General features: G+C 39.4%; 1 protein-coding gene across 1 annotated transcript; it reads right to left on the reverse strand.

Annotated features, from left to right (window-relative positions):
• Positions 1-259: 259 nt before the first annotated feature.
• Positions 260-18,760, reverse strand: strc1 (stereocilin 1). Its single transcript, XM_038701976.1, has 26 exons — positions 17,393-18,760; positions 16,482-17,306; positions 15,614-15,679; positions 15,025-15,135; positions 14,662-14,816; positions 12,717-12,903; positions 11,869-11,984; positions 10,895-11,024; positions 10,575-10,757; positions 9,871-9,909; positions 9,598-9,768; positions 9,055-9,195; positions 8,196-8,257; positions 7,838-7,973; positions 7,646-7,734; positions 6,724-6,859; positions 6,343-6,539; positions 5,599-5,689; positions 5,112-5,283; positions 4,341-4,516; positions 4,042-4,197; positions 3,097-3,239; positions 2,793-2,941; positions 2,388-2,485; positions 2,040-2,190; positions 260-1,097 (listed from the first exon to the last, which is right to left on the reverse strand). The coding sequence occupies exons 1-26, from the start codon at positions 18,758-18,760 to the stop codon at positions 988-990; spliced, it is 5,358 nt and encodes a 1,785-aa protein (XP_038557904.1). The 3' UTR covers positions 260-987.
• Between the last annotated feature and the right edge of the window lie 3,130 nt (positions 18,761-21,890).

Consider the following 21,890-nt stretch of genomic DNA (forward strand, 5'->3'; position numbering starts at 1 on the left):
GACTTACGATCTCATGTTGACTATTTCATTATGTTACCTTACAAAACTTGGCAAAATAAATATATATACACATAGTTTGTTAATGACTTTAATTAATATAGTCCACTATATTTTTATTTTCTTCTATGTCTTCTTCTTCTTGTTGGGAGCTGTATGTCTACATATATATATAAACATTATACTTAACACAAACTTTTGCTGCAGATGTGAGAATGTCATTTTGAACAATTCCACTGTGCTAAATAAAAAAAAGAGTCAATAAGAGGCAGACTGGTTCAATTTAATAATTTAGGACTATATCATCACATCAGAGTGTGTGCACAACAATACAAAACTCACAGCACAAACAGAATGAAGTTGATCAATAATAATACAATCAGGTCTTACTGAGCTTTATGTACCTGTTATCTAATCAAAATAACTCACAATAGATATATAAATGTAGCAAACATTACAGCTCTTACTCTGACAAAAATATTATATATATAATTTCACAAAAATATATAAATGTTTAGGTTTGAAACAGAACGTATTTGCTCGTAATAACTGTATAATAACTATATTTAAATCTTTTAAATGTTTGGGCCACTTTTCCGGGTATGGCGTCACATCCCTGAGAAGGACACATTGAGACAGGAGGGGTTCATATAGGTTTATGAAAAAAATTACCACCAATACCAACAATAATGATAATTATTATGTTGGTGTTGGTTAGACTTGGTGGATAAACAGTTTATACTGTGAAAATGTGTTTTTTTTTTCCCCCCTCTGCTTTTTTAAAATTAAACTATTAATTTGGTTCCATCAGTGCTGAATGTTGATATGTCAAAGTGATAGTTTCACAAAATAAATTACAATCTAATAAAACACAGTATATTGAAATACGTGCTGCTTATTTCAAAGAGGTGAAGTATTGCACGAATAAATGAGATAATCTTGGGTATGTGGGTGAGAAGGTGTCTCCTGATCCAGCAGAGGTGAGTGGGGTCATGTGCCGGGGCAGATCAGGTCAGGGCAGGGCAGGAGGATCAGCAGCATCAGCAGTCCCAGCATGAGACATAGAGGACTGTGGCTCAGTGCCAGCCCCAGTGACCTCCCTATAGGAACACAGTGAAAACAAAGCAAAACAACTAGAGCCATGCAAAACACGATCCCTGTGGGTTATCCATCATTGTATATAATTACAAAAACACTGTAAAACACATTTAAGAGCATCCATTACACTTTCTCAAGTTGTTCAGTTGTGATATTCTTCTGTTAGTGGTACATTTCTCTTTCAGAGCAATTATGACAACAATGCAAATAAACAGAAGAACTCTCAGTGAACCTGTTTCTGTTTATTTTTTATGTAGGATTCATTCATTCAAGTCTGTCAAACGGATATATATACAATTGTGAGAACATTAAAACATATATAAATGCCCCATTTGAGTCCTGTAATGTGTCCCAATTCCACACTACATACTACTCTAACCAGGGTTTGTTGTATACAATGCATTCACAATTAAATAAAAATGAAGGTCCCTTTGTGTGGGATTTGATAATATCTGACTTCTGGTAACTGCTAGTAGTACACCTAGAATAAAGTGCAGAAATCAACAGAAAGACTTCACCAAGCCACTGATGCACAATCGACATAGCCTACAGTAGAAGAGCTACTTAAAGCTGGAATAAAATGAAACAAATGCTGATGATGGTGAGAAAGCTCCAGGATGATCTCAGACAAGAAAGCAAAAAAGATAAACAAAAGTGTTACTTTTTTTAAAAAACTTGGTCAAACTTGGTGTTTCTTGGTAAAAAAAAGTTTCTTAGTAAAAGTTTATTTACAGTGTTCTAAAGGCATAGTTGGAGTGCTAACTTCAAATCCACTATGTAATGAATATCAGTATGTAACATACTACAGTGTAGTATTAGTGTGGAACTGGGACACAACTTTGGTTAGAGCTCTGAAACTGAACAAGAAAAAGTAAGCTTATGAAAATGATCCTCTTTACAATTATCAGTAGACAATAAGAGTTTCAAAGATTTCAGTGGTTCACCTTTGAAGTCTACAGGCTTGTTCTCCCACGGTGTGAGCACCATAGCCAGAGCTGTCCTCTGAACTTCTGACAGAGCAGAGACCTGCACCTCAGTTATTGCTGCGGCCTGCTCATAGGAGAACATGCTGATCTGTCTCTGGTCAAACACCACCTTAAGGATGTTACACAACAGACAGAGCGAAGAGCAGAGGTAAGACAAGATAAAGAGCTGTCAAGGTGAATGCAATGACATGAGCACCGATTAAGATAGTTTGGACTTCTGTGAAATAATGTAATAATTAGCTCTAAAATCCACATGATATGAGCCTCTGAAAAATGTGAAATTGTTTTAATGGGATGTCCACTTACAGCAAATTTATCAGGTGGTATCATTGAGATAGCCAGAGGTGTGATTCCTTCGATTTGCTCTTTCACCAAAGCAGACATAGCAATGTCTGGGAGACCAGCTGTAAAAAGTGTAAAATGTATCAAGGAAAGTGAAGAAACTTAATATATCGCCTAAGTAAATAAAAAAAACTGCAATCCAGCAATAAGAATGAAAGAATACATTTAGAAGATATCATGAAAACAAATAATAAAAAACAAGGTGGCTTTAAATTAGGGGACCACATAGCATTTGACTGAGCAACACAAATAAGATATTTGTACCAGACAGATATTGAGCCAGATGTCCAGTTGACTCTACTGAGAACTGACACTCTAACATTTATTGGTGAATATAGGTATGAACATTGCTAAGTGAATACACAATACCTGCCAGAACTCCAATCTCAATGAAGACATCAGTTCCCCATGAACTTATGGGTCCAAAGGCAAGGCCGTTGGTCAGCAGTTTAACCAGAGCCAGCAGCTGCTCCTCTGAGCAGGACAGCCTCAGCCGACCCAGCCAGAGCACCGCCTTACTGCAGCCACCAGGGAGAGACATAACACAAGAAAAGTAGGAGGGTGGGGATATTACTATGGCTGAATAATGTCGGCAGCAGAATCATTCAAGTGTCAAACATCAGGGCTCAAAAAGAAGGCTGTAACAATTGTAAATGTGTTTTTATCTGCTCACCCGAACTCTACAGCATTAAAGGAATTCATCTCTGTGGTTTTAGCTCCGCACACAAAGTGTCCCATTGCCACCAGTGTGCTGGAGTCGAGCTGGCTTGGACTCTGCTTGGTGGAGTTTAGTACAGTGGTAAACAGTGCAGCCATCTGGGATGAAAATAAGAATTATGATCCAGTCATGCTCTTTGAACACACACTTAGTTTATTACTGTAGCTAAAACTAATGCAGTCTGATACAGCAGGCCTGCAAAAAGTCCCACTTCCCTGAAGGTTATAGTGAATTTGTGTTTTTAGTGAGGAGTTGACTCAACTTTATGGTCATTTTGAATGCTTTGCTTTGTTGTCCTGTTGAATTGTATTGGGTTATAGTTAAAGGTGTTTCTAATACTTAGTCTACTCTTTGATGTAAATAATTAGAAAGAGAGGTTTGCATCCAACCTTTTCTTTGCATGAGGTGGTTCTTTTCTGTTGGGTATTATAATCCCACTTATATCATGGCCACTTTCTGAAAAACTGCCATATTTAATCAAATTAAAAGCATCAGTGATTTGTTACCTCCACCAAGGATGTTATGTTTTGGTGCCGTATGTTTGTTTGTCTGTCAGCAGGATTACAGAAACACAACTGTCCCGATTTTCATGAAACTTAGTGGAAGGCTGTAGCGTGGAGTTGTCTAGTTTTCTTATATGATTTTTGTTTATATCAAACATGTTTAAAATCAGCTATAAGCCTAGAGTTTAATACTGGTGCGTTCATTTAGATTGGCCAACAAACACCTGCATCAGAGGTATCCAGCTGTGCTGTCCGACTACTGGAAATTAATTGACATCTGTCTGTTAATCAGACTGAAGAATTATCAGTGGTCATTTTTAAAGCATAATATTTTTTATAGGGTAAAAGAAATAATGTTTTTTTTTAAAAAGTCAAAGTAGTTGGTGTGGGCACCTACCTGTCTGCTGTTCCATGCACTGACAGAACCCATAGCTGCGATGCTACTTCTCTCAGTCAGTCTGAGGCTGCTCAGCTCCTCTAGTGACAGCTCTATCGCTATTCCACCCAGCTGAGAGATCACAGACTGGGAGAAGGATGAGACGGGGCCATATATCTGCATGCACACACATCAGAGGGACCCACGAGACAGAGCAGACACAGAATTAAGTCCTGGGCTGAGTGGGGAAAACTACCCTGTACAGCCTTGAATTAAACACATCTGAGACATTGCTAAGAAGATTACAAAATGAATCTCACCTGTTTGACTTTTCTGAGCACCTGGCTGCGTTGGTAGGACACAAGGAATGGGTCATGACCTATCAGCTCCAGACAGTTTGAGAAGGCCGATGAAGACATGCTTGTCAGACTGTTAGAGGTCCAGGCGGACGGAGCTGTTGTATGCAGAATCTCACAGGTAGGAACCATAGGAGTCGCTGGCAAAGGACATAGACACAAATATCTGATCAGGAGATGGTGTTGACATGAATATATGCAATACCATCAACAACTTCTGTAATAAGTAAAACATATATTTGTTTTACTTTTTCTGTTAATTTCCTGTACTTTAATTACAACCAAAAAAAATTTTATGTTAAAGGCTCTCATATAACTGCCTTGGTTGTAGAAGCTGACATATGGTGTTGTTCTGCCCTTAATTTTATTGTAGTATGGACACTTTATGTAGTTTTGAGCTAATTTTGCTATAGATGAAGATTTTGGTTGTTGTATGTTAATGCTAATGGGTGTGTGTTGGAGTGCGTTCATATGGTGCTAATGATGCTAAGTTAATTGTAGCTATTTCATTTGTATTTCAGTTTACTCCATGAAGAAATGTGTAGTAATTAAAAGGAGATTGGACGCTAGATCCTGACTTGCGCATTATTTCAAGTGGAGTTAGGCTACTGCTAAATTGTGTAGCACACACACAAGGAGAGCAGGATAGGTGTATTCCCCCAAATGTAAAACTATTTCATTAGATAGTACATTTAGAGTTATGTCAGAGAGTTTAGGAACTAAAGTGATGCTCACGTGACCCAGGATTTATTTTGAGGAAGCCCAAGAAGAACTGAAGAACAAACTGCTGCTTTTCAGAAAACCTCCTCCTCTCGTACTCGTCTGAACAGTGCATCCCCACATCCCCACGTTCCCACCGACGCCAGCTCATGAACAGCTTTTCTATACGCCCCACAGTCATCAGCGCCTGTGGGAACACAAACAGCAGCACACATCATGCACATGTAGAGACACAAGACACACACTGGTGGTTTACAGAAAACAGGAATTTTACCACCTGATCCTGACACCAACAGGAGATCTGACACCTGAGGGATTTATTTACAGCCTTTGTTGGCCTAACCTGCCATGGGATCAAGTAACAATCCCAACGACTCTCTATAGATTTCTGGACATCAAATGAATCTGTTGCAGGAACGAGCTTTAAACTTTCCTCAATCTGTTCAGTCTCAGGAGCAAATAAGATGTAATACCAAATGAATTAAATCACAGTTAAACTCACCAGGGAAATCTCCTGCAGTTTGTCGTCAGGCAGGAAGAAGAGAAACCAGTCCACCTGACTGAGTGTTGTCTGGTTCCAGTTCTTGACTGGGCTGTGAGGAAACATAAGAACACTTTATCATCTTTCCACAGTTTCCTGCCGTGTGAATAGCTGGTATGCAAAGAGCCTTTGTTAGATGAAACCACTTCTACATAATTTTCACGTTTTCCCTCTTGTCTCTAAACTTACAAGTCTCAGCCTATAGGTTGAGGAAATCCTACAAACTGGATAAACTCTAAAATGCACATCATTTTGAGGCTTATTTTTTATATGTACTTGTTTGCCATGATGAGAAATGTGCTGATCAGATATATAATAATATAGTATATATAAATACAAATTCACAAAATAACCCACCCACTTTTAATGTTTGTTTTTTTTACAAATTCAGGGTGTACAAATGTAAAAGCTGCGAATGAACAACTGTATGTGTGAAATTACAGGAATGTTTTCATGTTGTTTTAACTTTAGCCTTAACATTTTGTATTACTTCTTTTTATTTATCTATTCAATTAAAATTTTCTTGTTAGATATTTGTATTCTGATTGAATATTTATTGTTTTCCTTTTACTAATAAGACACATGCCAAGGATATGTAATGTCACGGTTATACTGCCTACTATACTGCCTACTATACTATAAATATTGTTTGTTAATTGTTCAATAAAGCATTAAAACCGCCCCTTTTGAAGGTGATAACATTACCCGAAGGCTGAAGGTTCTTGCAGGATACGAGCCACAATGTCCATCTTGCTTCTGCTATAGCAGAGGCCCCTGAGGAAATCCAGATTTTCAATAAAGAAGCTGCGGTCCAGCTGGATGAAAACCTCATCCACCACAAACGACGCCATAATGCCCAGTGAACGAAACTCCTCTTCAGTGAACACCCCTGTGTACATGCCCTGCAGAAAAAACAGTCCACAAAAAACTGAACACACAGCAAATATGACAAACAACAAACAACTAAAACTCTGCACTGCTGAACAAAATTTTCTGTTTTTAAACTCAAAAGCTTGGCTTTCCATCTTCATCTAGTTTCTTTGCCCTCTAACTTTTGTATGGCAGCACACTATGGCTCTAACTGACCATCCTCTGCACAATTTTGTCCACCAGCAGCTCCTGTTTTGTTCTAGACAGCAAGAGAAAGTGATGAGGGTCCTGAATAATAATCTTCCTTAGAGTGTCCATCAAAGCAGGGGGAAACGCCTTGATGGTGCTCACCCTGCAAGCACCCACACAAACACACAGGGAAAAAATAATGAATACTTTAAATTATATAGTCAATGTGTGTTTAAATCATTATTCAGAAACTGGTGTTAAAACCTCTTATGAATATGTTTGGTCAAGTCATGAACTGGACAATGAGTTAATGAATGTTAGCCACATCTGACTATTACATATTTATTTTCAAAAGGAGAGAACATCTTTCTTTCACTTTCATTTTTCTGGGTCAATAAAGGACTATGCAGTGGTGAAAATTAAGTACTAAGTACATTTACTCAAGTACTACAATTTGGAAGTATTTACATTTACTGCTACTATATACTACTACTCTTCTACTCTCTACATTTCAGAGACAAATATTGTGCCCTTTACATTTACATCATCTACATTTATTTGATAACTTTATTTACTAGCTACTTTGCAGATTCAGAATTACAAATTACAAAGTAATATTACAGATTAAGATAAAATTGTATTGATCCCCAAGGGGAAATTCACAAGCTATGCAGCATGCAGTAATGAAGTAGTCTGAGTACTTCTTCTACCTCTGGGAATATGTCGCTCCAGAGTGGATGTTACCACTCAACTATTTCTGGGCGGTACTCTTTCTTTTTTAATATCAAACATGGTATGTACACACGTTTCTCATATCTTTCATGCAAAAAAAGTACATGCAGTGATTTTTCACTGACGGTTTCTGACATACAATTCATATCCACATCATTTTAAATATGGGAAAACACATAGTAAATAGTGAAGTGATTAATGCCAACTTCTGACTTACGGCAGGGACAGGGCAATCTCAGCTCCGAGATCTTTAAGCAATTCAGAGAAGAACTCAAACCGATACAGCTCCTCGATCACACACCTTTTCTGTCCAGAAGAACAAAGACACATGACAAAAGGTCATATAGAAATAAGGACACCACATGCAAATATATAGAAGAATGGCATCAATCGAACAGGTTAAGCTTACCAGTGAGGTGTGAAGAGGACCGGGCTGCTGCCTGAGGAAGGCCAGGATTTTTCTCACAGAGGAAGGTGAGGAATCAGCCCGAAAACGTTCCTGTAAGACCTTGCAGCTCACACCTTGACCCACTGTTCCCAGACTCCTGATTGCATAAAGAGGCGAGTGTCAAGAGATACACATGACTGTTACATATACTGTAAAGCTGTAAAATACAGCTACAAAGAACCAACCAACACAATTAAAAAGAGAGTGAGAACATTTGAGCATCTGCTGCCAATAGTATTCAAACATTTAGGAGACAAGGAGACAAGGAGTGAGCACTGAAAGTGTATACACATTTATCACAGAAGTTAATTATACTTACAGAAAATCTAACTTGATTAGGTTTGGTTTAATATGAAGCACCTCTTCAAAAATTGCTTTAGCCTGAGGAAGAAAACGATGAAAATGAAGTTGTTTTATGTGGTAGTAAAATGCTGGTTTATGCAGGTTCTAGTCTGCTTTCTCTCCTGGTTTTCATGATCAGAGAAAAGGGCAATCTGATACGATGATTGTTCTGTGTTGTTTGCATTCACCAGCAAGTCCATTCACAGTGTCAGTGATGATGACGTCTTTGCTTTTGCTTCTCCTCTTAATAATTTAGCAAGTAATCAAGATACCGGCATACACACCCTCTAATGACAAATAGAGGAAGCATATTTAATTAGAGGAAGCACAAAGAGATCATAACACAAAGTAAAAGTCACTGGTCAAGAGGATTTCAGATATTGAAATACTGTAGGCAAGTGTTTGTGAACGGACTAAAGACTCGATGGCCTATTCTGCCACTGGAAACATTTGTATGAATTTCATTTTAATTTAGTCTCTGTTTTTGTGTCTTGTTTTGCTTACATTAATACAATTTCAATATTTGACCATTAATGCTATGCAACTGTTCAATTTGACACACATTCATTTGGCATTTTTACAGGACGTATATTTTTGAAATTTACTCAAACTATTTATTTTTTTCCTTGTTAAATAGTAAATACCTTTTAGCTCTTTAACCTTCTATAGCATTTGATCAAACACAACGTCAAAATGACTCTTTGGCTTAACTGTTGATCACTCAGCATATGCACCCTGTGTTGGGGTCTCCACATTTTTTAAGAGGTCCAGAGGAAAAAGGTTTGAATATAATGGCTTCTACAAAGTGTGCTGATGCAAGATGGGCTGTGCGATACCTGCTGCGTGTTCCAGGGTTTTGTGGATGCAGTGGTGATGTTGTTCACAAGCTGACGAGTTCTGGGCAGGACGCTGAGCAGGGATGTGCAATTGAGCAAAGCCGCAACATTATCCAGCCAACCTACCACTTCTGGGAAGCCCTGGTCAGGAAAGATACCACAAGGAAGAGTGTTGCAGCTCAAAAAAACTCAAAAAAACTCTGAAAGTCTTTGAAAGCTTAGTGATCAAAAATTTATTCTACCAAGATAAAGTCAAAATCTTTATTCTTTATAGTGCATTATATACAGTACCCAATACCAACAGTAAAAAGTGTTCTTAATATTATTATAATGTATCTGCATTTATTATACATTTATTGTTCCAATTATCTTCAATTTCTTTCTTTGACTCAGTAACAAAGCCAAATTGAATACACCTTAAATTTTATTAATTGATAAATGTAATCTATTAACATGTATATTTTTTGCATTTTTACTACACCTAAAACGTTTGCACAGTACTGCATATCGTCTCCCTGCTGTTAGCATGTGTGTGTGTTCTACCCATAGTTTAGTGGAGACAGCATTGGCTTGTAGTGGGCTGAGGCCTGGTGTGTGTTGGGCCATGGCAGGCAGGGATGACAGCAGTATGTCAGAGGTGAGGGTCAACAAGTTCTCCGTCTTCACTCCCACAATGAGGGAGCCGAGCTCCTGCAGCTGGCCTGGAGCAGTCAACTAGGCAGAGGGGAGGAAGGTGTGAGGGTCGGGACGCAAAAATCCAGAGAACATCTCTCTACTAAATTCACATGTGTGTTATGTGTTTACAAAATAACTCACGGTGTTACTTGAAGACAGCTTTCCTACAATTATGGAAGCCTGAAAAACATACAGAATGACAGCAAATGGATTATAAAGTGGTATTTTTTTAACTTTTAATTGACTGGTGTGTCACATATTGTGTACCTACTTCCTACAGCGCTGTATAATATTTATACTGGGTGAAACATTCAAATCCAAGATGCTGTCTTCACAATTACTTCACCATTTACTAGAATATAAAATAAAGTTCTGATGGGCTTGAACAGAGCTTGTTCACACAACATCTTTGTCATGATGGACCTACCAAACTATCTGTAGGTTTGAAGAGATCAGTCCCCTCAAGACTCCTTGTGACATATCAAAGCGAGACAACAGCTGCGAGGCTGATGTAAAAGTCAAAGGCTTCAGTTCAGTTGATGGCTGAAGGCTGAAGTAAAGCTCAGTTCTTTGCCTCAGGAACCATCTCACCTCAGGGGTCAGGGTGCTGAAGATTGACCGCCTGTCATCTGTTCCTTAAGCCTACAAGCCCCACCAGCTGCCAGGAAACTCAATCATGTATTACAAATAGGGGCTGGTGCAGTGAAAGGGACTAACCTGACCACCACTCACTGAAACCTGACATTTATTTTGCACAAAAGAAGTTAAATGGCAACAGAAATCGAGTTATAGAGGATGCACCCTATATCTTCACTGTACATTACAGGTTGAGTACGCTCCTCTACCTGTGCAGGGCTGAATGAAACTGAGTTGAGAGCAGGGAAGGCAGCGAGGAGCTGCGACGGTGTGAGACCCTGCAGGAAAGGCACACCCAGCAAGGGCAGGAAGTGGGAGAGGTCTGCCAGTCGATCAGAACTGAGCGAGGAAGGGACCTTGAATTCTGTACTGTTCAGTAACAAACTGGAAATCTGGACATACAGTTCAGAACAAGAGACAGAGAGAAAGCACATCTATTATAAACACTCCACCAATCAAACTGTTAAACAAAAAAAACACATATGAAAAACAATAAAGAAACCACATATTAACTTTTCTGTTTTCTTACCAGATAGCTGGGCAGACTGACTCCCTCCCGTGTGCAGTTTATAATAATGTCCCGGATGACACTGAAGGCCTCCGTGCCTTTGTACAAAAAAAGGTCCTCTGGGTCTGCCAGGCATGAGATTTTACCAAGCCTAAAATGACAAACACTATTTTAATAACACCCACCAGGAAGCAGATGAGAGGTTTCATTTCAAAAAGTTAAAAATATATTTTGCAAAAGAAATCACTAAATAAAGTTCATCATTCAGTCTGCCTAGCATTTATGGGGTCACGTCTGTAGAGGTCCGGCATTAAGATTCAATAACTGTATTCCCCATAGCATAAATGACCATGATTTATCTGTAATATGTCTTATTGTTAAGTCCACACAAGCAAAAGACTCCTGGACTAAATATCTATTTGTTTCAATTTAAAGAAAATTTACTGTCTGACTTTTTTTTATATATTATGTTTTTTGTTTGGAATTATTTCCCTACTGAAACAAAATCATTAGCTACTTAATTTCCCTTAAGGTAATTTACCCTTTAAGAAAATCTATTTTACCACTGACCCTTTAACACTACTGCCCATCTTTTTAAGGTTTCAGTTGTATGCAGTTTGTTTTGTAAAATCATTAATTTATCAATATAAATAGTATGTATTATATGTTAATTTTCATGTAACTTAATAGCAGTCCCTGAGGTTTCAACCCTGTGCTACAGTCCAGCAGGCAGATCGTAAGTGGTACAAGGTTAAAAAGTAGGTGTCACTTTATTCAAATGAAGGATATGGAAGCAACATACAAACGATCTTATATACTAACAATGATAAAAATGTACCTGAAAAAATCCTGCAAAATCTATCAAACCATCAAACTACATGTGTTTTTCCAGGTTTTATCTGAGGTTAAACAGCCTAATGAAGTGATAGTTAATAATGTAGTTAATAATGTGTAATGTAAAACAGTTTACGTGGACAGATTCAGTCATTCCCAACCTGATAAAATCCTGAGCTGTCAGGTTCCTGTAGGTGCCGACTAGGCTGTAAGCGATGAATTCCTGCTTTAGAGAAGTGAGGGTGTTTCTCTGCAACACATCCAACCCATTCAACAGCTGTGGATAAACATATAGACAGAAATTAAGTAGTAGCTTTTTTGTCTGAATATTCGACATTAAAACATTTTCAAAACGTTCAACAAAGTGTTTATTAATTGAATGTGGCAACAACACAGCAGAAAACTAAATAATTACATTGTTATACACTCTCATATCTGAATGTAAAATATTAAGCTAGCTGGTTTGGTTTGGTTTGCTTAGCTTAGTGCAAAGATTGGAAACAGGGGGAAACAGCTAGTCTGGCTTGTAAGGTAGCAAAATCTGTCTATGAGCACCTCTAAAGTTCAATAGTTAAGGTGTTATATATTGTATTTCTTAACGGTAAAAAAACAAAAGTGTAAAAACTGGGGTTTGGCACTAACATAGCTTCATTACCATTATCATATTTTCCAGACAGACATGAGAGTGGTATATGTTTTCTCATCTACTATGGCTAAGAAAGCGAAGAAAACTATTCCTTTAAAACCTTTTAAATTCAGTTGATTCCTGAAAGGTCAGTAACCCCTTTACCTTTAGATCATTCTTAATTCATGTCTTCCTGCCTTTACTTGAACATTATCTATAAGTATATGACACACATTGGTGGTGACAGAAAAAGAAGAAGAGGTGGTCTGTGCTTTCTTTTGATCAGTATGTCATGACGAGCTCTGCTATGCCCTGGGGCTAAGCGAACTGAGTCCTGGCTTCTCTGGTTTCACAGTCAGGTGTCAGAGCTCAGAAGGTTGTTACCTGAGTAGGAGAGAGGTGCTGAAAGTTGTGGAAGGGCAGGTAGGCGATCAGGTTTCCAGTGTCCCTGATGAGTGATTGTTGACCTCTGGTGATGTTGGAGGGTGGCATAACTTTGCTGTACCACAAGCCAAATGCCAGCCGCTGGTCCAGAGTCATGAACCCCAAGTGGCTGTTAATGGTCTCCCTCCTTGAAGAAATTTTGTTTTATAAATGAAGTTTTGTTTAATCGTGTGTGATATACGGCAACTGCTGCTTTGTAACAGTTTTACTGAATATTTTACGTGGCTTGTTTTTAAATATTGCATTTAAGCAATTTAAACATAGTGGAAGGTGGTGGAAAACGTACCATTTAAATAAGGAATTGTTTAACATTTAGGGAAATATGCTTATTATTTGCTTTCTTGCTGAGAGTTCAGTGAGAAGAGTCTCTTCGTTAAGTGGGAATCTACAGCCAGAAAGCAATAAGCTTTGCTTAGCATAAAGACTGCAGGGGAAACAGTAAGCATGACTCTGTCCAAAGGTTACAAAGTCTGCCTAACAGCATCTCCAAAGTCCAATAAACATGTTATATCTATTTTGTTTAATCTATATGAAAGCTTAAGTATAAGTAGAGCCTGGCTAACTGTTTTCCGCTATTTCCAGTCTTAATGCTAAGCTAAGCTAATTGCATGCTGGCTCCAGCTACATATTCACCATATAGATTTCATTAGTGGTATCATTTAACAATAGACTCATTAATGTCTACTGTAAAAAGAAACCAAAAGTTCAGTGTTTACGTAGCATTTCAAGAACATTGATTTGCACACTTGAACGATTTCCAATCTTAGATGTCATTGTAATCTCACTTGCTCACCTGGGTACAGGTTGTAGTGATGTTTATGTCTGTCTATTATGACTGTGATACTTTGATGTGTGTTTTGTTCTGTTTGTTTTCCATAAGATAATATTAAGTTTGACTTGAATTGTACTCTGTAATAAGCATATATTAATGACTGCCACAGAACTACGATGGGGGTGTATCTGCACTGCTTTCCAGACAGCTGTAGTTACATACCCAAGTCATACCTGAGTCAATCTGAAATACACTTTCATGCTGTTAAGTTCTACATTACATGACACATTCTTGTTGAATCAACAGCAGAGACCTACAGACACATTATAAGCCCTTTCAAGATTGAAATCTAGTCAGTGAAGTAGTTTCCTTTACTTTCTATGTATAATGCATGTTCCTGGCACCTCTGTGCACAATGACACATCACTTCTCGCAGAAGCCTGACACCAGTGCTGTGTTTGGATATAAGCACAATGGATGTAGAAAAGTGAGATTGCATGATTGTGCACAATTGAAACAAATCAAATTGTTCACTACACACTCTTAGCATTTTTAACAGAGAAAAACTCTTTGTTTGACACATAAATAATAGTAAGTAGGATCTCTTCTGCTGCTGAGAGAGTCTAAGCCTTTCACAGGCATCTGGCTGAACCTTCAGAATGTGAACATTTCCATTCAATTTCATCCCAAGTTGCCTTATTTATAAGATTGTGGATGTGACCTTAGAAAGGTGACATTGTGCATTCATCCTACCAGAAGTGTCTATTTAAAAATGCAGAGACATGTTACCGGGAACTAAGGAACAGGTTTAGTCTAGAGGTTTACACTAGTGACTGACCTGCCTGAGGTTCGATAGCACATCTAAACACGTTTTCTTAATTACAAGATTTCTTGCTTGGTTTAATAAAGTACTCTATTTGACAAGTGATTTGTTGGGGATTCTAGCACAACTTCACCTACTGGCAACATGCATGGAGAGGGGAGCCAATCTTGGAGACTAAAACTCCAGCAACAGAAAAACAACAAATGTCCAGAAAAACATGTTCCTCTGCTAATAACATCATGCTAAATATGAATTATTATTTGAAATGACTAGCTGACACCATCACTTACACATTGATGTTGTTCTGCAGTGAGGGCAAAGCTTGGATGTCAGCTGGGCTGGCTGCAGCCAGCAGGGGAGCCAGCTCAGGGAAGAGACTACCATCTTTTACCAGGTGGGTCTGGAACAGCACTGACACCATGGAGGACAGGTACTTATAGGGCAACTGGCAAACAGAAGCAAACACCAATTCTGTGTCAGCAAGAATGTGATACCATGTACTGTGTAATCAACTAAGACTAAACAGACGTTATAGGGGTGAAACAGGGAGCTAAGAATACCAGGAAGAAACAGGAAAAAAATAAAATGTTTAATGTTGTTTGATGTCTAAATGTTGCAGATTTCACATGGATGTGTAATCGTTTCCTTTTCACCTGCAGCTTATCCTTGTTTCTGCTAAAGTACTGAAGTATCATCCTGACGGTGGTAATGTGAGCTGCACTGAGCACTGAATCCAGGTTGCTCAGTGGTATAGTGAAATACTCCTGGACACATAAACACATGAGGAAATGAGTCCAACTAAACAGGAAAAACAGACAATAAAGACATAAATGATGCAAGAGGGGGCATGAACGAGTGTACTAAATTTCATGGCAATCCATCCAAAAGCTGCTGAGAAATGACACTCAAAACCTCAAATGTCAACCTCATGGTGGGGCCAGAGAAAAATTTCGGGGGATCACCAAAATTAGTGGGAAACATTTTCAGGGGACCATGAATGTCTTTCCAAATGTTGAACCGATACATCTTGTAGATGGTGAAATATTTCACAGGATAAGTGACAACTTTGGTCTACAGCTGGCACTGGAGGAATAGCCAAAGGATCAGCATTGTCATTAGGATTCATCCTCTGCGGATCATGAATGTCTGTACAAAATTTCATGAAAATACATCCAACAGTTGCTGAGATATTTCAGTCTGGAACAAAGCTTACATTAATATTTAAGGTGTGGCATAAATCACCTTAATGACGAAGAATTCATCACTGGTCCCATCTCTTGCTGTCTGCATCAAGCTGGTTAAGACTCTCTACAGAAGGGAAACACACACATATACACAGGGTTGTGACACTACTAACATAGGGATTATTGGAAACACATAATCTGGGAGTCTGCTTTGATGCATTATTGTAATTGTGAGCCAGCAGAGATTTCACTCAGGTGATAACAGGAGTGTAACCGTACACCAGCTTTCAGCTGGCTGTACACTGGAGGTCAGCAGCTATACAGTGAGGCTAATAATAACTGATGCAGAGGAATAATTAGATAAACTGTATAGTCAATGATCTGTTGTACACAGAAACTGAGTGAGCCTATATGAAGAAAAGACTATGCCCTGATTAACCTACAGAATACAGTTCCAAGAAAGTGCTAAATTATACTGTCTTAGTCCTTTTGGACCAAGAGATTCCTGTTAATTCATACAGCATAATAATTAAAATGTAACAAGCAGTGGTGGAATGTATCAAGGTACATTTACTCAACTGCAGTACTCAAGTAAAAGTTTGAAGTACTTGTACTTTACTTGAATATTTCCATTTCATGCTACATTATAATTCTTAAAGAGGAAAATTATGTACTTTTTCTCCACTATATTTATTTGTTGGCTACACATAGTTAATGTTTACTTCAAAAATTAATATACAAAACAAACACACTATAATGCACTGTTAAACTACCTAACAGTATTATTAAGTATTTTAAATTAGCTGCCCCTTGTTTTTGCTAATAATACTTCAGTGACATTTTCAATGCAGCGCTTTAACTTTTAGTGAGATTAAAGGATGTGAATACTTCTTTTCATACAATTACTGCATAATCAAACTACCTACCCCAAAGCACTGCAGTAAGACTCTCTTTTTGTCAAAGTTGTTTTCCCTCTCGAGATAGTGAACTACAGATGTTAACACACTCAGTCGTATGTTCTCAGTGACATGCAGCGAGGTGTTCTGGACTTCTTCCAGGGCCAATAGGATCACCACAATGTTGCTGACTGCCTGATCCAACACTGTGGCCACAGGCGGAGTCAGCAGATCCTCCATTCTGGACCTTAGACTCTCCACCCAGCAGCGAATCAACATCTGCATGGCCATATTCTGGCTGGCCCCGGGCTGGCAGGCTGTGTTGAGGTCAGCTGAGCAGGTCCAGTTGAGCCGCCTCACCAGGTTTCGGGCCAGGCAGAAATTAGGCTCTGCAGCAGTGCTGTTGTTGTGGGCGGCAGTGGAGTAGTTGGTGTAGGTATTACACATGCGGCCCACCCACACACTAGACAGCTCCCGGGACAGCAAAAAGAGAAGACCAGCGTTAGGGCAGATTGAGGAGACAAAATTGGTCTGGTCGTGCTCCCAGCAGAAAGTCAGGACTGCTGCATCTGGAAGAGATATGCTCCAGCTGGCGTACTGGCACAGCTCTGCGGGGTTGAATCCAGTCAGGCCTTTTCCATTTCCCCCATCTCCACCAGGAGATAGTCCTGGCTTTGAATGGGTGGAACAGTGTGTTATTAACCAGGTGTTGTCCTGATTGGCCAACAGGTTCTGGAGGACTGTATCATTGGCACAGACTTTGGAGGTGAAGTTAAGTGGGTCGATCTCAGAGCAGAGAGCTAGCTCAGTCATGTCCACGATGATGGGACGAGTCCACTCAGAGTACTTGCACACCTACAGATGATTGTGAATACAACATAAGAATACACATTTTTATTAATTGGATGTAGAGATTAATGTCATCCAGGTAAAATACCCACCTGTGGTAACACCGCTATTTCCTCAAGGTCTGTGCAGGCTGATGTTAGCCATTTGTTCTGAGGGTTTTGTAAAAGCTTCTCAAACACCGACGCTTTGCAGCAGACATTCTTCTGAAAAGCAAGCTGATCATGCTCCCAACAGAGGCCGACCACTGAATCGTCCACATACCGTTCTCCCCAAGTGTAGTAGTCACACCAGCCTGCTATGTTGGAAGGCTGGGTCGGCTCAGGGGGTAGGAGGCTAAGAGAAGCGCTGCAGTGATTCTCAAGCCAGGCATTTGCTTTATTAAGCAGCAGGCTATTTAGAAAGGTTTTGTTGGTGCAAACCTCTTTAGTAAAACCGCTGTAATCGAAGCGGATGCACTGTGACAAAATGTCGATGGTAATCTGCATCGCATCATGCCACTCTGAGTAACGGCAAGAATCTAACATTAAAGAATCCATGTCAGGGAATGGTGGTGAAGGGGGCAAGTTTGTGCAGTTAGGCATGAACCGCCCATTTTCAGGGTTGGAGAATAAAAGCATGAAGAATCCGGTGTTCTCACAGATGAGTGTGGTCAGTCTGGGACTGTCCAGGCTCATACAGAACTCCAGCAAGGAGGGGTCCACCGGGACTGAGAACTGGTCGATCCACTTCTCATAGACGCAGAATTGACTCACCATGTACCCAGTGTTTGCAGAGGAGTTGGCACAGTATCCATACAGCCAGCTGTTCATTGGATCTGAGAGCAGCTTCCTCATCAACAAAGTATTGTTACACACCTGCTTCACAAACTCCTGACGTTCATTATCACTGCACAGTGACACGAGGACAGCATCTACCACCTTGTTATCTATCCAGCTGCTGTAGTTACAGGCGAGCTGTTTGAGGTTGGAGGCTTCTCTGGCTACTCGAGCAGGTGCAGAGTGAGGGGTGACAGCAGGGGAAGGCTGTATGTCCCCAAAACTGCAGTCAGATGATCTGCTGAGGAGTGGAGACACCAGTACTTGAATGGCGTAACACATGTTGCTCCACACCTGCTCTATCTGGTTAGGACTGAGGGAGCTTAGCGCCTGGCAAAAGGTGAGCACAGATGTAGAGGATGCCACTCTTGAAGCCGTGAGGACGTCAGCACACAGCGTGTCATTGAGCCTAGCCAGATTGTGACGGTCACACTTTAGCGGGATGTCGGGGTTGTCATCAGTGTAGTCTTTTGCCTCTGAGACGCTGCGTTGGAAGGGGATGCTGGGAGGATTCTGGCAGTTTGGCCCTGGATATGTGCACAGAGGCTGTTCTGGAGCCAGGAAGATATCCAGGAGGATGTCAATGATGGAGGTACCGAAGGACCAGCTCACATTGTGGTTTATTCCCCTAAACAAATCAGGCATTTAATCATTAATCATAATATTACATCTTCTTTCAAGAACACCTCAATATGTACTAAAATGCATCCAGATTTTTTGAGAACTACTCCGGCTGCATTTTGCTTCTCTGAGACATGGAGGGAGATGTTAATTAAAGGTGTCCTGTGTGGTTTTATTGTAAACACACAAAAGTTAGGTTTACATTCTGTGTTTCTCACTAAAACACATTGTGTGCGACATTGAGGTCTAACAAACATATTGAATTTATTTCCTTTCTCATAAAACATTAAGAGAAAGCTGTCTTTTTTATTTTGAGTACTCAAAACACTCACGTATGTGTTTGCTAACTTGTAGTTTTCTTCTTCACTTGGCAGGTTGCTATGATTCTTTGATGTCACTGCCACCAACTGTTGATCAGTGGAGCTGTATTTTTTCTTCAAACGAGAAATTATTTAATCATTAATCTTACTCAACATAGAAATACGGGACTCAAGCTGAAGATGTATTATAAGTTCACGTTGTGGCCACCTGTTTTAATTATTTCAAATTCGTTTCTGAACTGATGTTTTGTCATCAATTCGGTGAATGGCTCTAAATACTATAGCCACTGTTGCTTTGAAGAAAGAGGAATTAGTGCACTAGTGAATTCAAAATGTTCCTTTCAGGGGTAAACAAAACACAGGCTTGTGCTTTTGACTTTTTAATCAAAGAACCAGATATTTTCTAACATGTTTGTTAATTGTACTGATTATTCAACCAATTGTTTCATGCTGATCCAAACAGTAGCTCTCCAACTGTGAGTCATGTAACGTTAGGTGCACTCGAGATGTCTTTCGCTGACTGATAGTCTAACGCAGCGGTCTGGCATCGGAGCAAATTTTTTCAAGCCGTTACATGGCGGGCCAGAACAAAGTCAAATTATTTCAAATCCTTGTTTGCTTGTGTGCAAGTTTGGCTAGTTGGTACTGTACGGGACTCCTAATTGGAAGGTCGTAAGATTGGTTCTAACTTATTGCAGGTAATTTTTTCTCCCTTGTTAAACAAATTGATTATAATGAGGACACTTTTGCACATGCTCACAATAAAGCATGTGGTGCAGTTTGTGTGCTTCCCAGCGTTGTGTCAAGCAATCCAGAGTATCTTTTGATTGTCGTTCAGAACTCTTCAAAGTAAAAGCTCTCAATAAACTTGTCATATAGCATTGCTGCACAAACATTTCTCGTGCTTTTATTTTGGAGGCACAATCACATAAAAGGAATTGATTGTGTGAGTAACTGTAGCTGTCATGAGTGAGATCTATTTCAGCACCAGCCGCTATCAATTTATTTCTTTTTTATTTTCTGCTATCAAAGCAATCTGGCTGCGGGCCAGATATTATTGCTGGCGGCCCGCGGGCCGCCTATTGCCGACCACTGGTCCAATGTGAGCTGCAGGCGACTGCAGGGGTGGGTTAAAAAAACTGCCATCAAACCGGACACATTTTTCCTACATTAGCTTACTGTGAGCTTAGTACAACGACTCTCAGGAAAAAGGTGGGTTCAACTTTGTGCAGCCAGAGAAAAGCAACTGGCACCTGTCAGAGTCTGTCAAAGTCAGACACCAGCATGCCTTATGTTAAGTCCAGCATGCCTCACGTTACGTCAGCGCTGCACAAAGTCAAACGCACCTATTGTCTATGGTAAGCAGCAGCAGGAATGTGTATGCACCCTATGCACAATACTTCCAACCTGGAACCCCTCTTAAAAACATTGCTGAATAGCACCACTGGTGGTCAAAAGCTGCACAGGGTCGCTTTAACGTAGAAAAGGAGTTAATGCGAGTTTCACTAATGACTTACCACATAATGAGCTGCTTGAGATCTCCTGCAAACCAAGTGGGAAAACATCATAATTAGCATAAATCATTTCTATATTGTATATTATACAGTGCAGTTTAGAAAATGACATGGCACTACTAAAATGTTTATACTTTTATATATTATATAAAAATAATGTATTACCTTCCTCACAGGTCTCTTTTCCATTCAATGAGGGTATTCTAATTCCAAACTGTAAAGCTATTTTGATGTAGTCCATTGGTACTTGGAGTAACGTTGCCATGAACTTGGAGACATATGTCATAGCTGCATCCACAAGGTCGCTCACAGCACTTATCAAATTCTCAGAAAGAGGGAGACTCGACAGTATATTTATAAATGTCTGCTGAAAAGCATTTAACACTGCTGTCGTTGATTCCGCCATTCTGAGGTACGCCCTCAGGAAGCCGTTTGACTCGCCATCACTATTCAGTGGAGCGCATGTCTGGGACCTCAGAGACGACACAAACATCAGTAGTGGCTTTCCCAACTCCAGAGACACGGCCTTTGTTAGTTCTGCCTCCAGTCCACAGTCCTGTCTCCCAGAGAGAATACAGACTAAAGTTTTGGGAAGGTCATCTATGAATCTGTCTCTCAGCAGTGGTTTGGAGACAGCGTACAAGTTAGTCAGAGCACTGTAATATGCATTTAAGTCAAAACCCTCTACTGTGGGTGAGACACTGCGTGTATTTTTATTGTCACCGGACAAAGAGTGGATTTGATTAATAACTTTCTGGATGTTTTCCTCTAACTTGTTGGCCTCCTCAGGTGTTTGATCAGTCTTTCTTTGTATTAATTTGGCGTGAGAATACCCTTGCTTGACATCACATATGATCCCTGTAGATATTAAGAAAAAAAAGATTTTTTGTTGGCCCACAGTAACTAGTAATTGTGTGGATCTACTCATTGCTACTGTGAAAAGTCACACTACATACACACAACACATACTATGTGACATTTATCACCTTTGTTTAAGCAGATAATTCCTATTGAGGTTTGAAACATCTTTTGCAGATATGACAAATTGAAATTAATTTTACTTATTTAATACAGTTAGTAAGAAAACAAAATATTTTATCTGTATTGTATAGAATCTGACAATTTTTTTAACTTCGCTGTATATTGGCTATAGACTATTAAGTGTAAGCCTTTATAAGTCTTACAACAAGCACTTCTTTCTCATAATCAAGTTAACTATGCTTTATTTACGGTTTAGCTTTACTTATCAGATATTAATTGCATGATAATGCCACCTCAATGGAAACTACATTGGGGTTTTTTAGACAATGGATGCTTGGT

The sequence above is a fragment of the Micropterus salmoides genome, unplaced genomic scaffold (genome assembly GCF_014851395.1).
Source record: "Micropterus salmoides isolate LMB-PRFRI ecotype aquatic unplaced genomic scaffold, ASM1485139v1 Ms_hic_scaffold_6, whole genome shotgun sequence".
Lineage (NCBI taxonomy): Eukaryota > Metazoa > Chordata > Actinopteri > Centrarchiformes > Centrarchidae > Micropterus > Micropterus salmoides.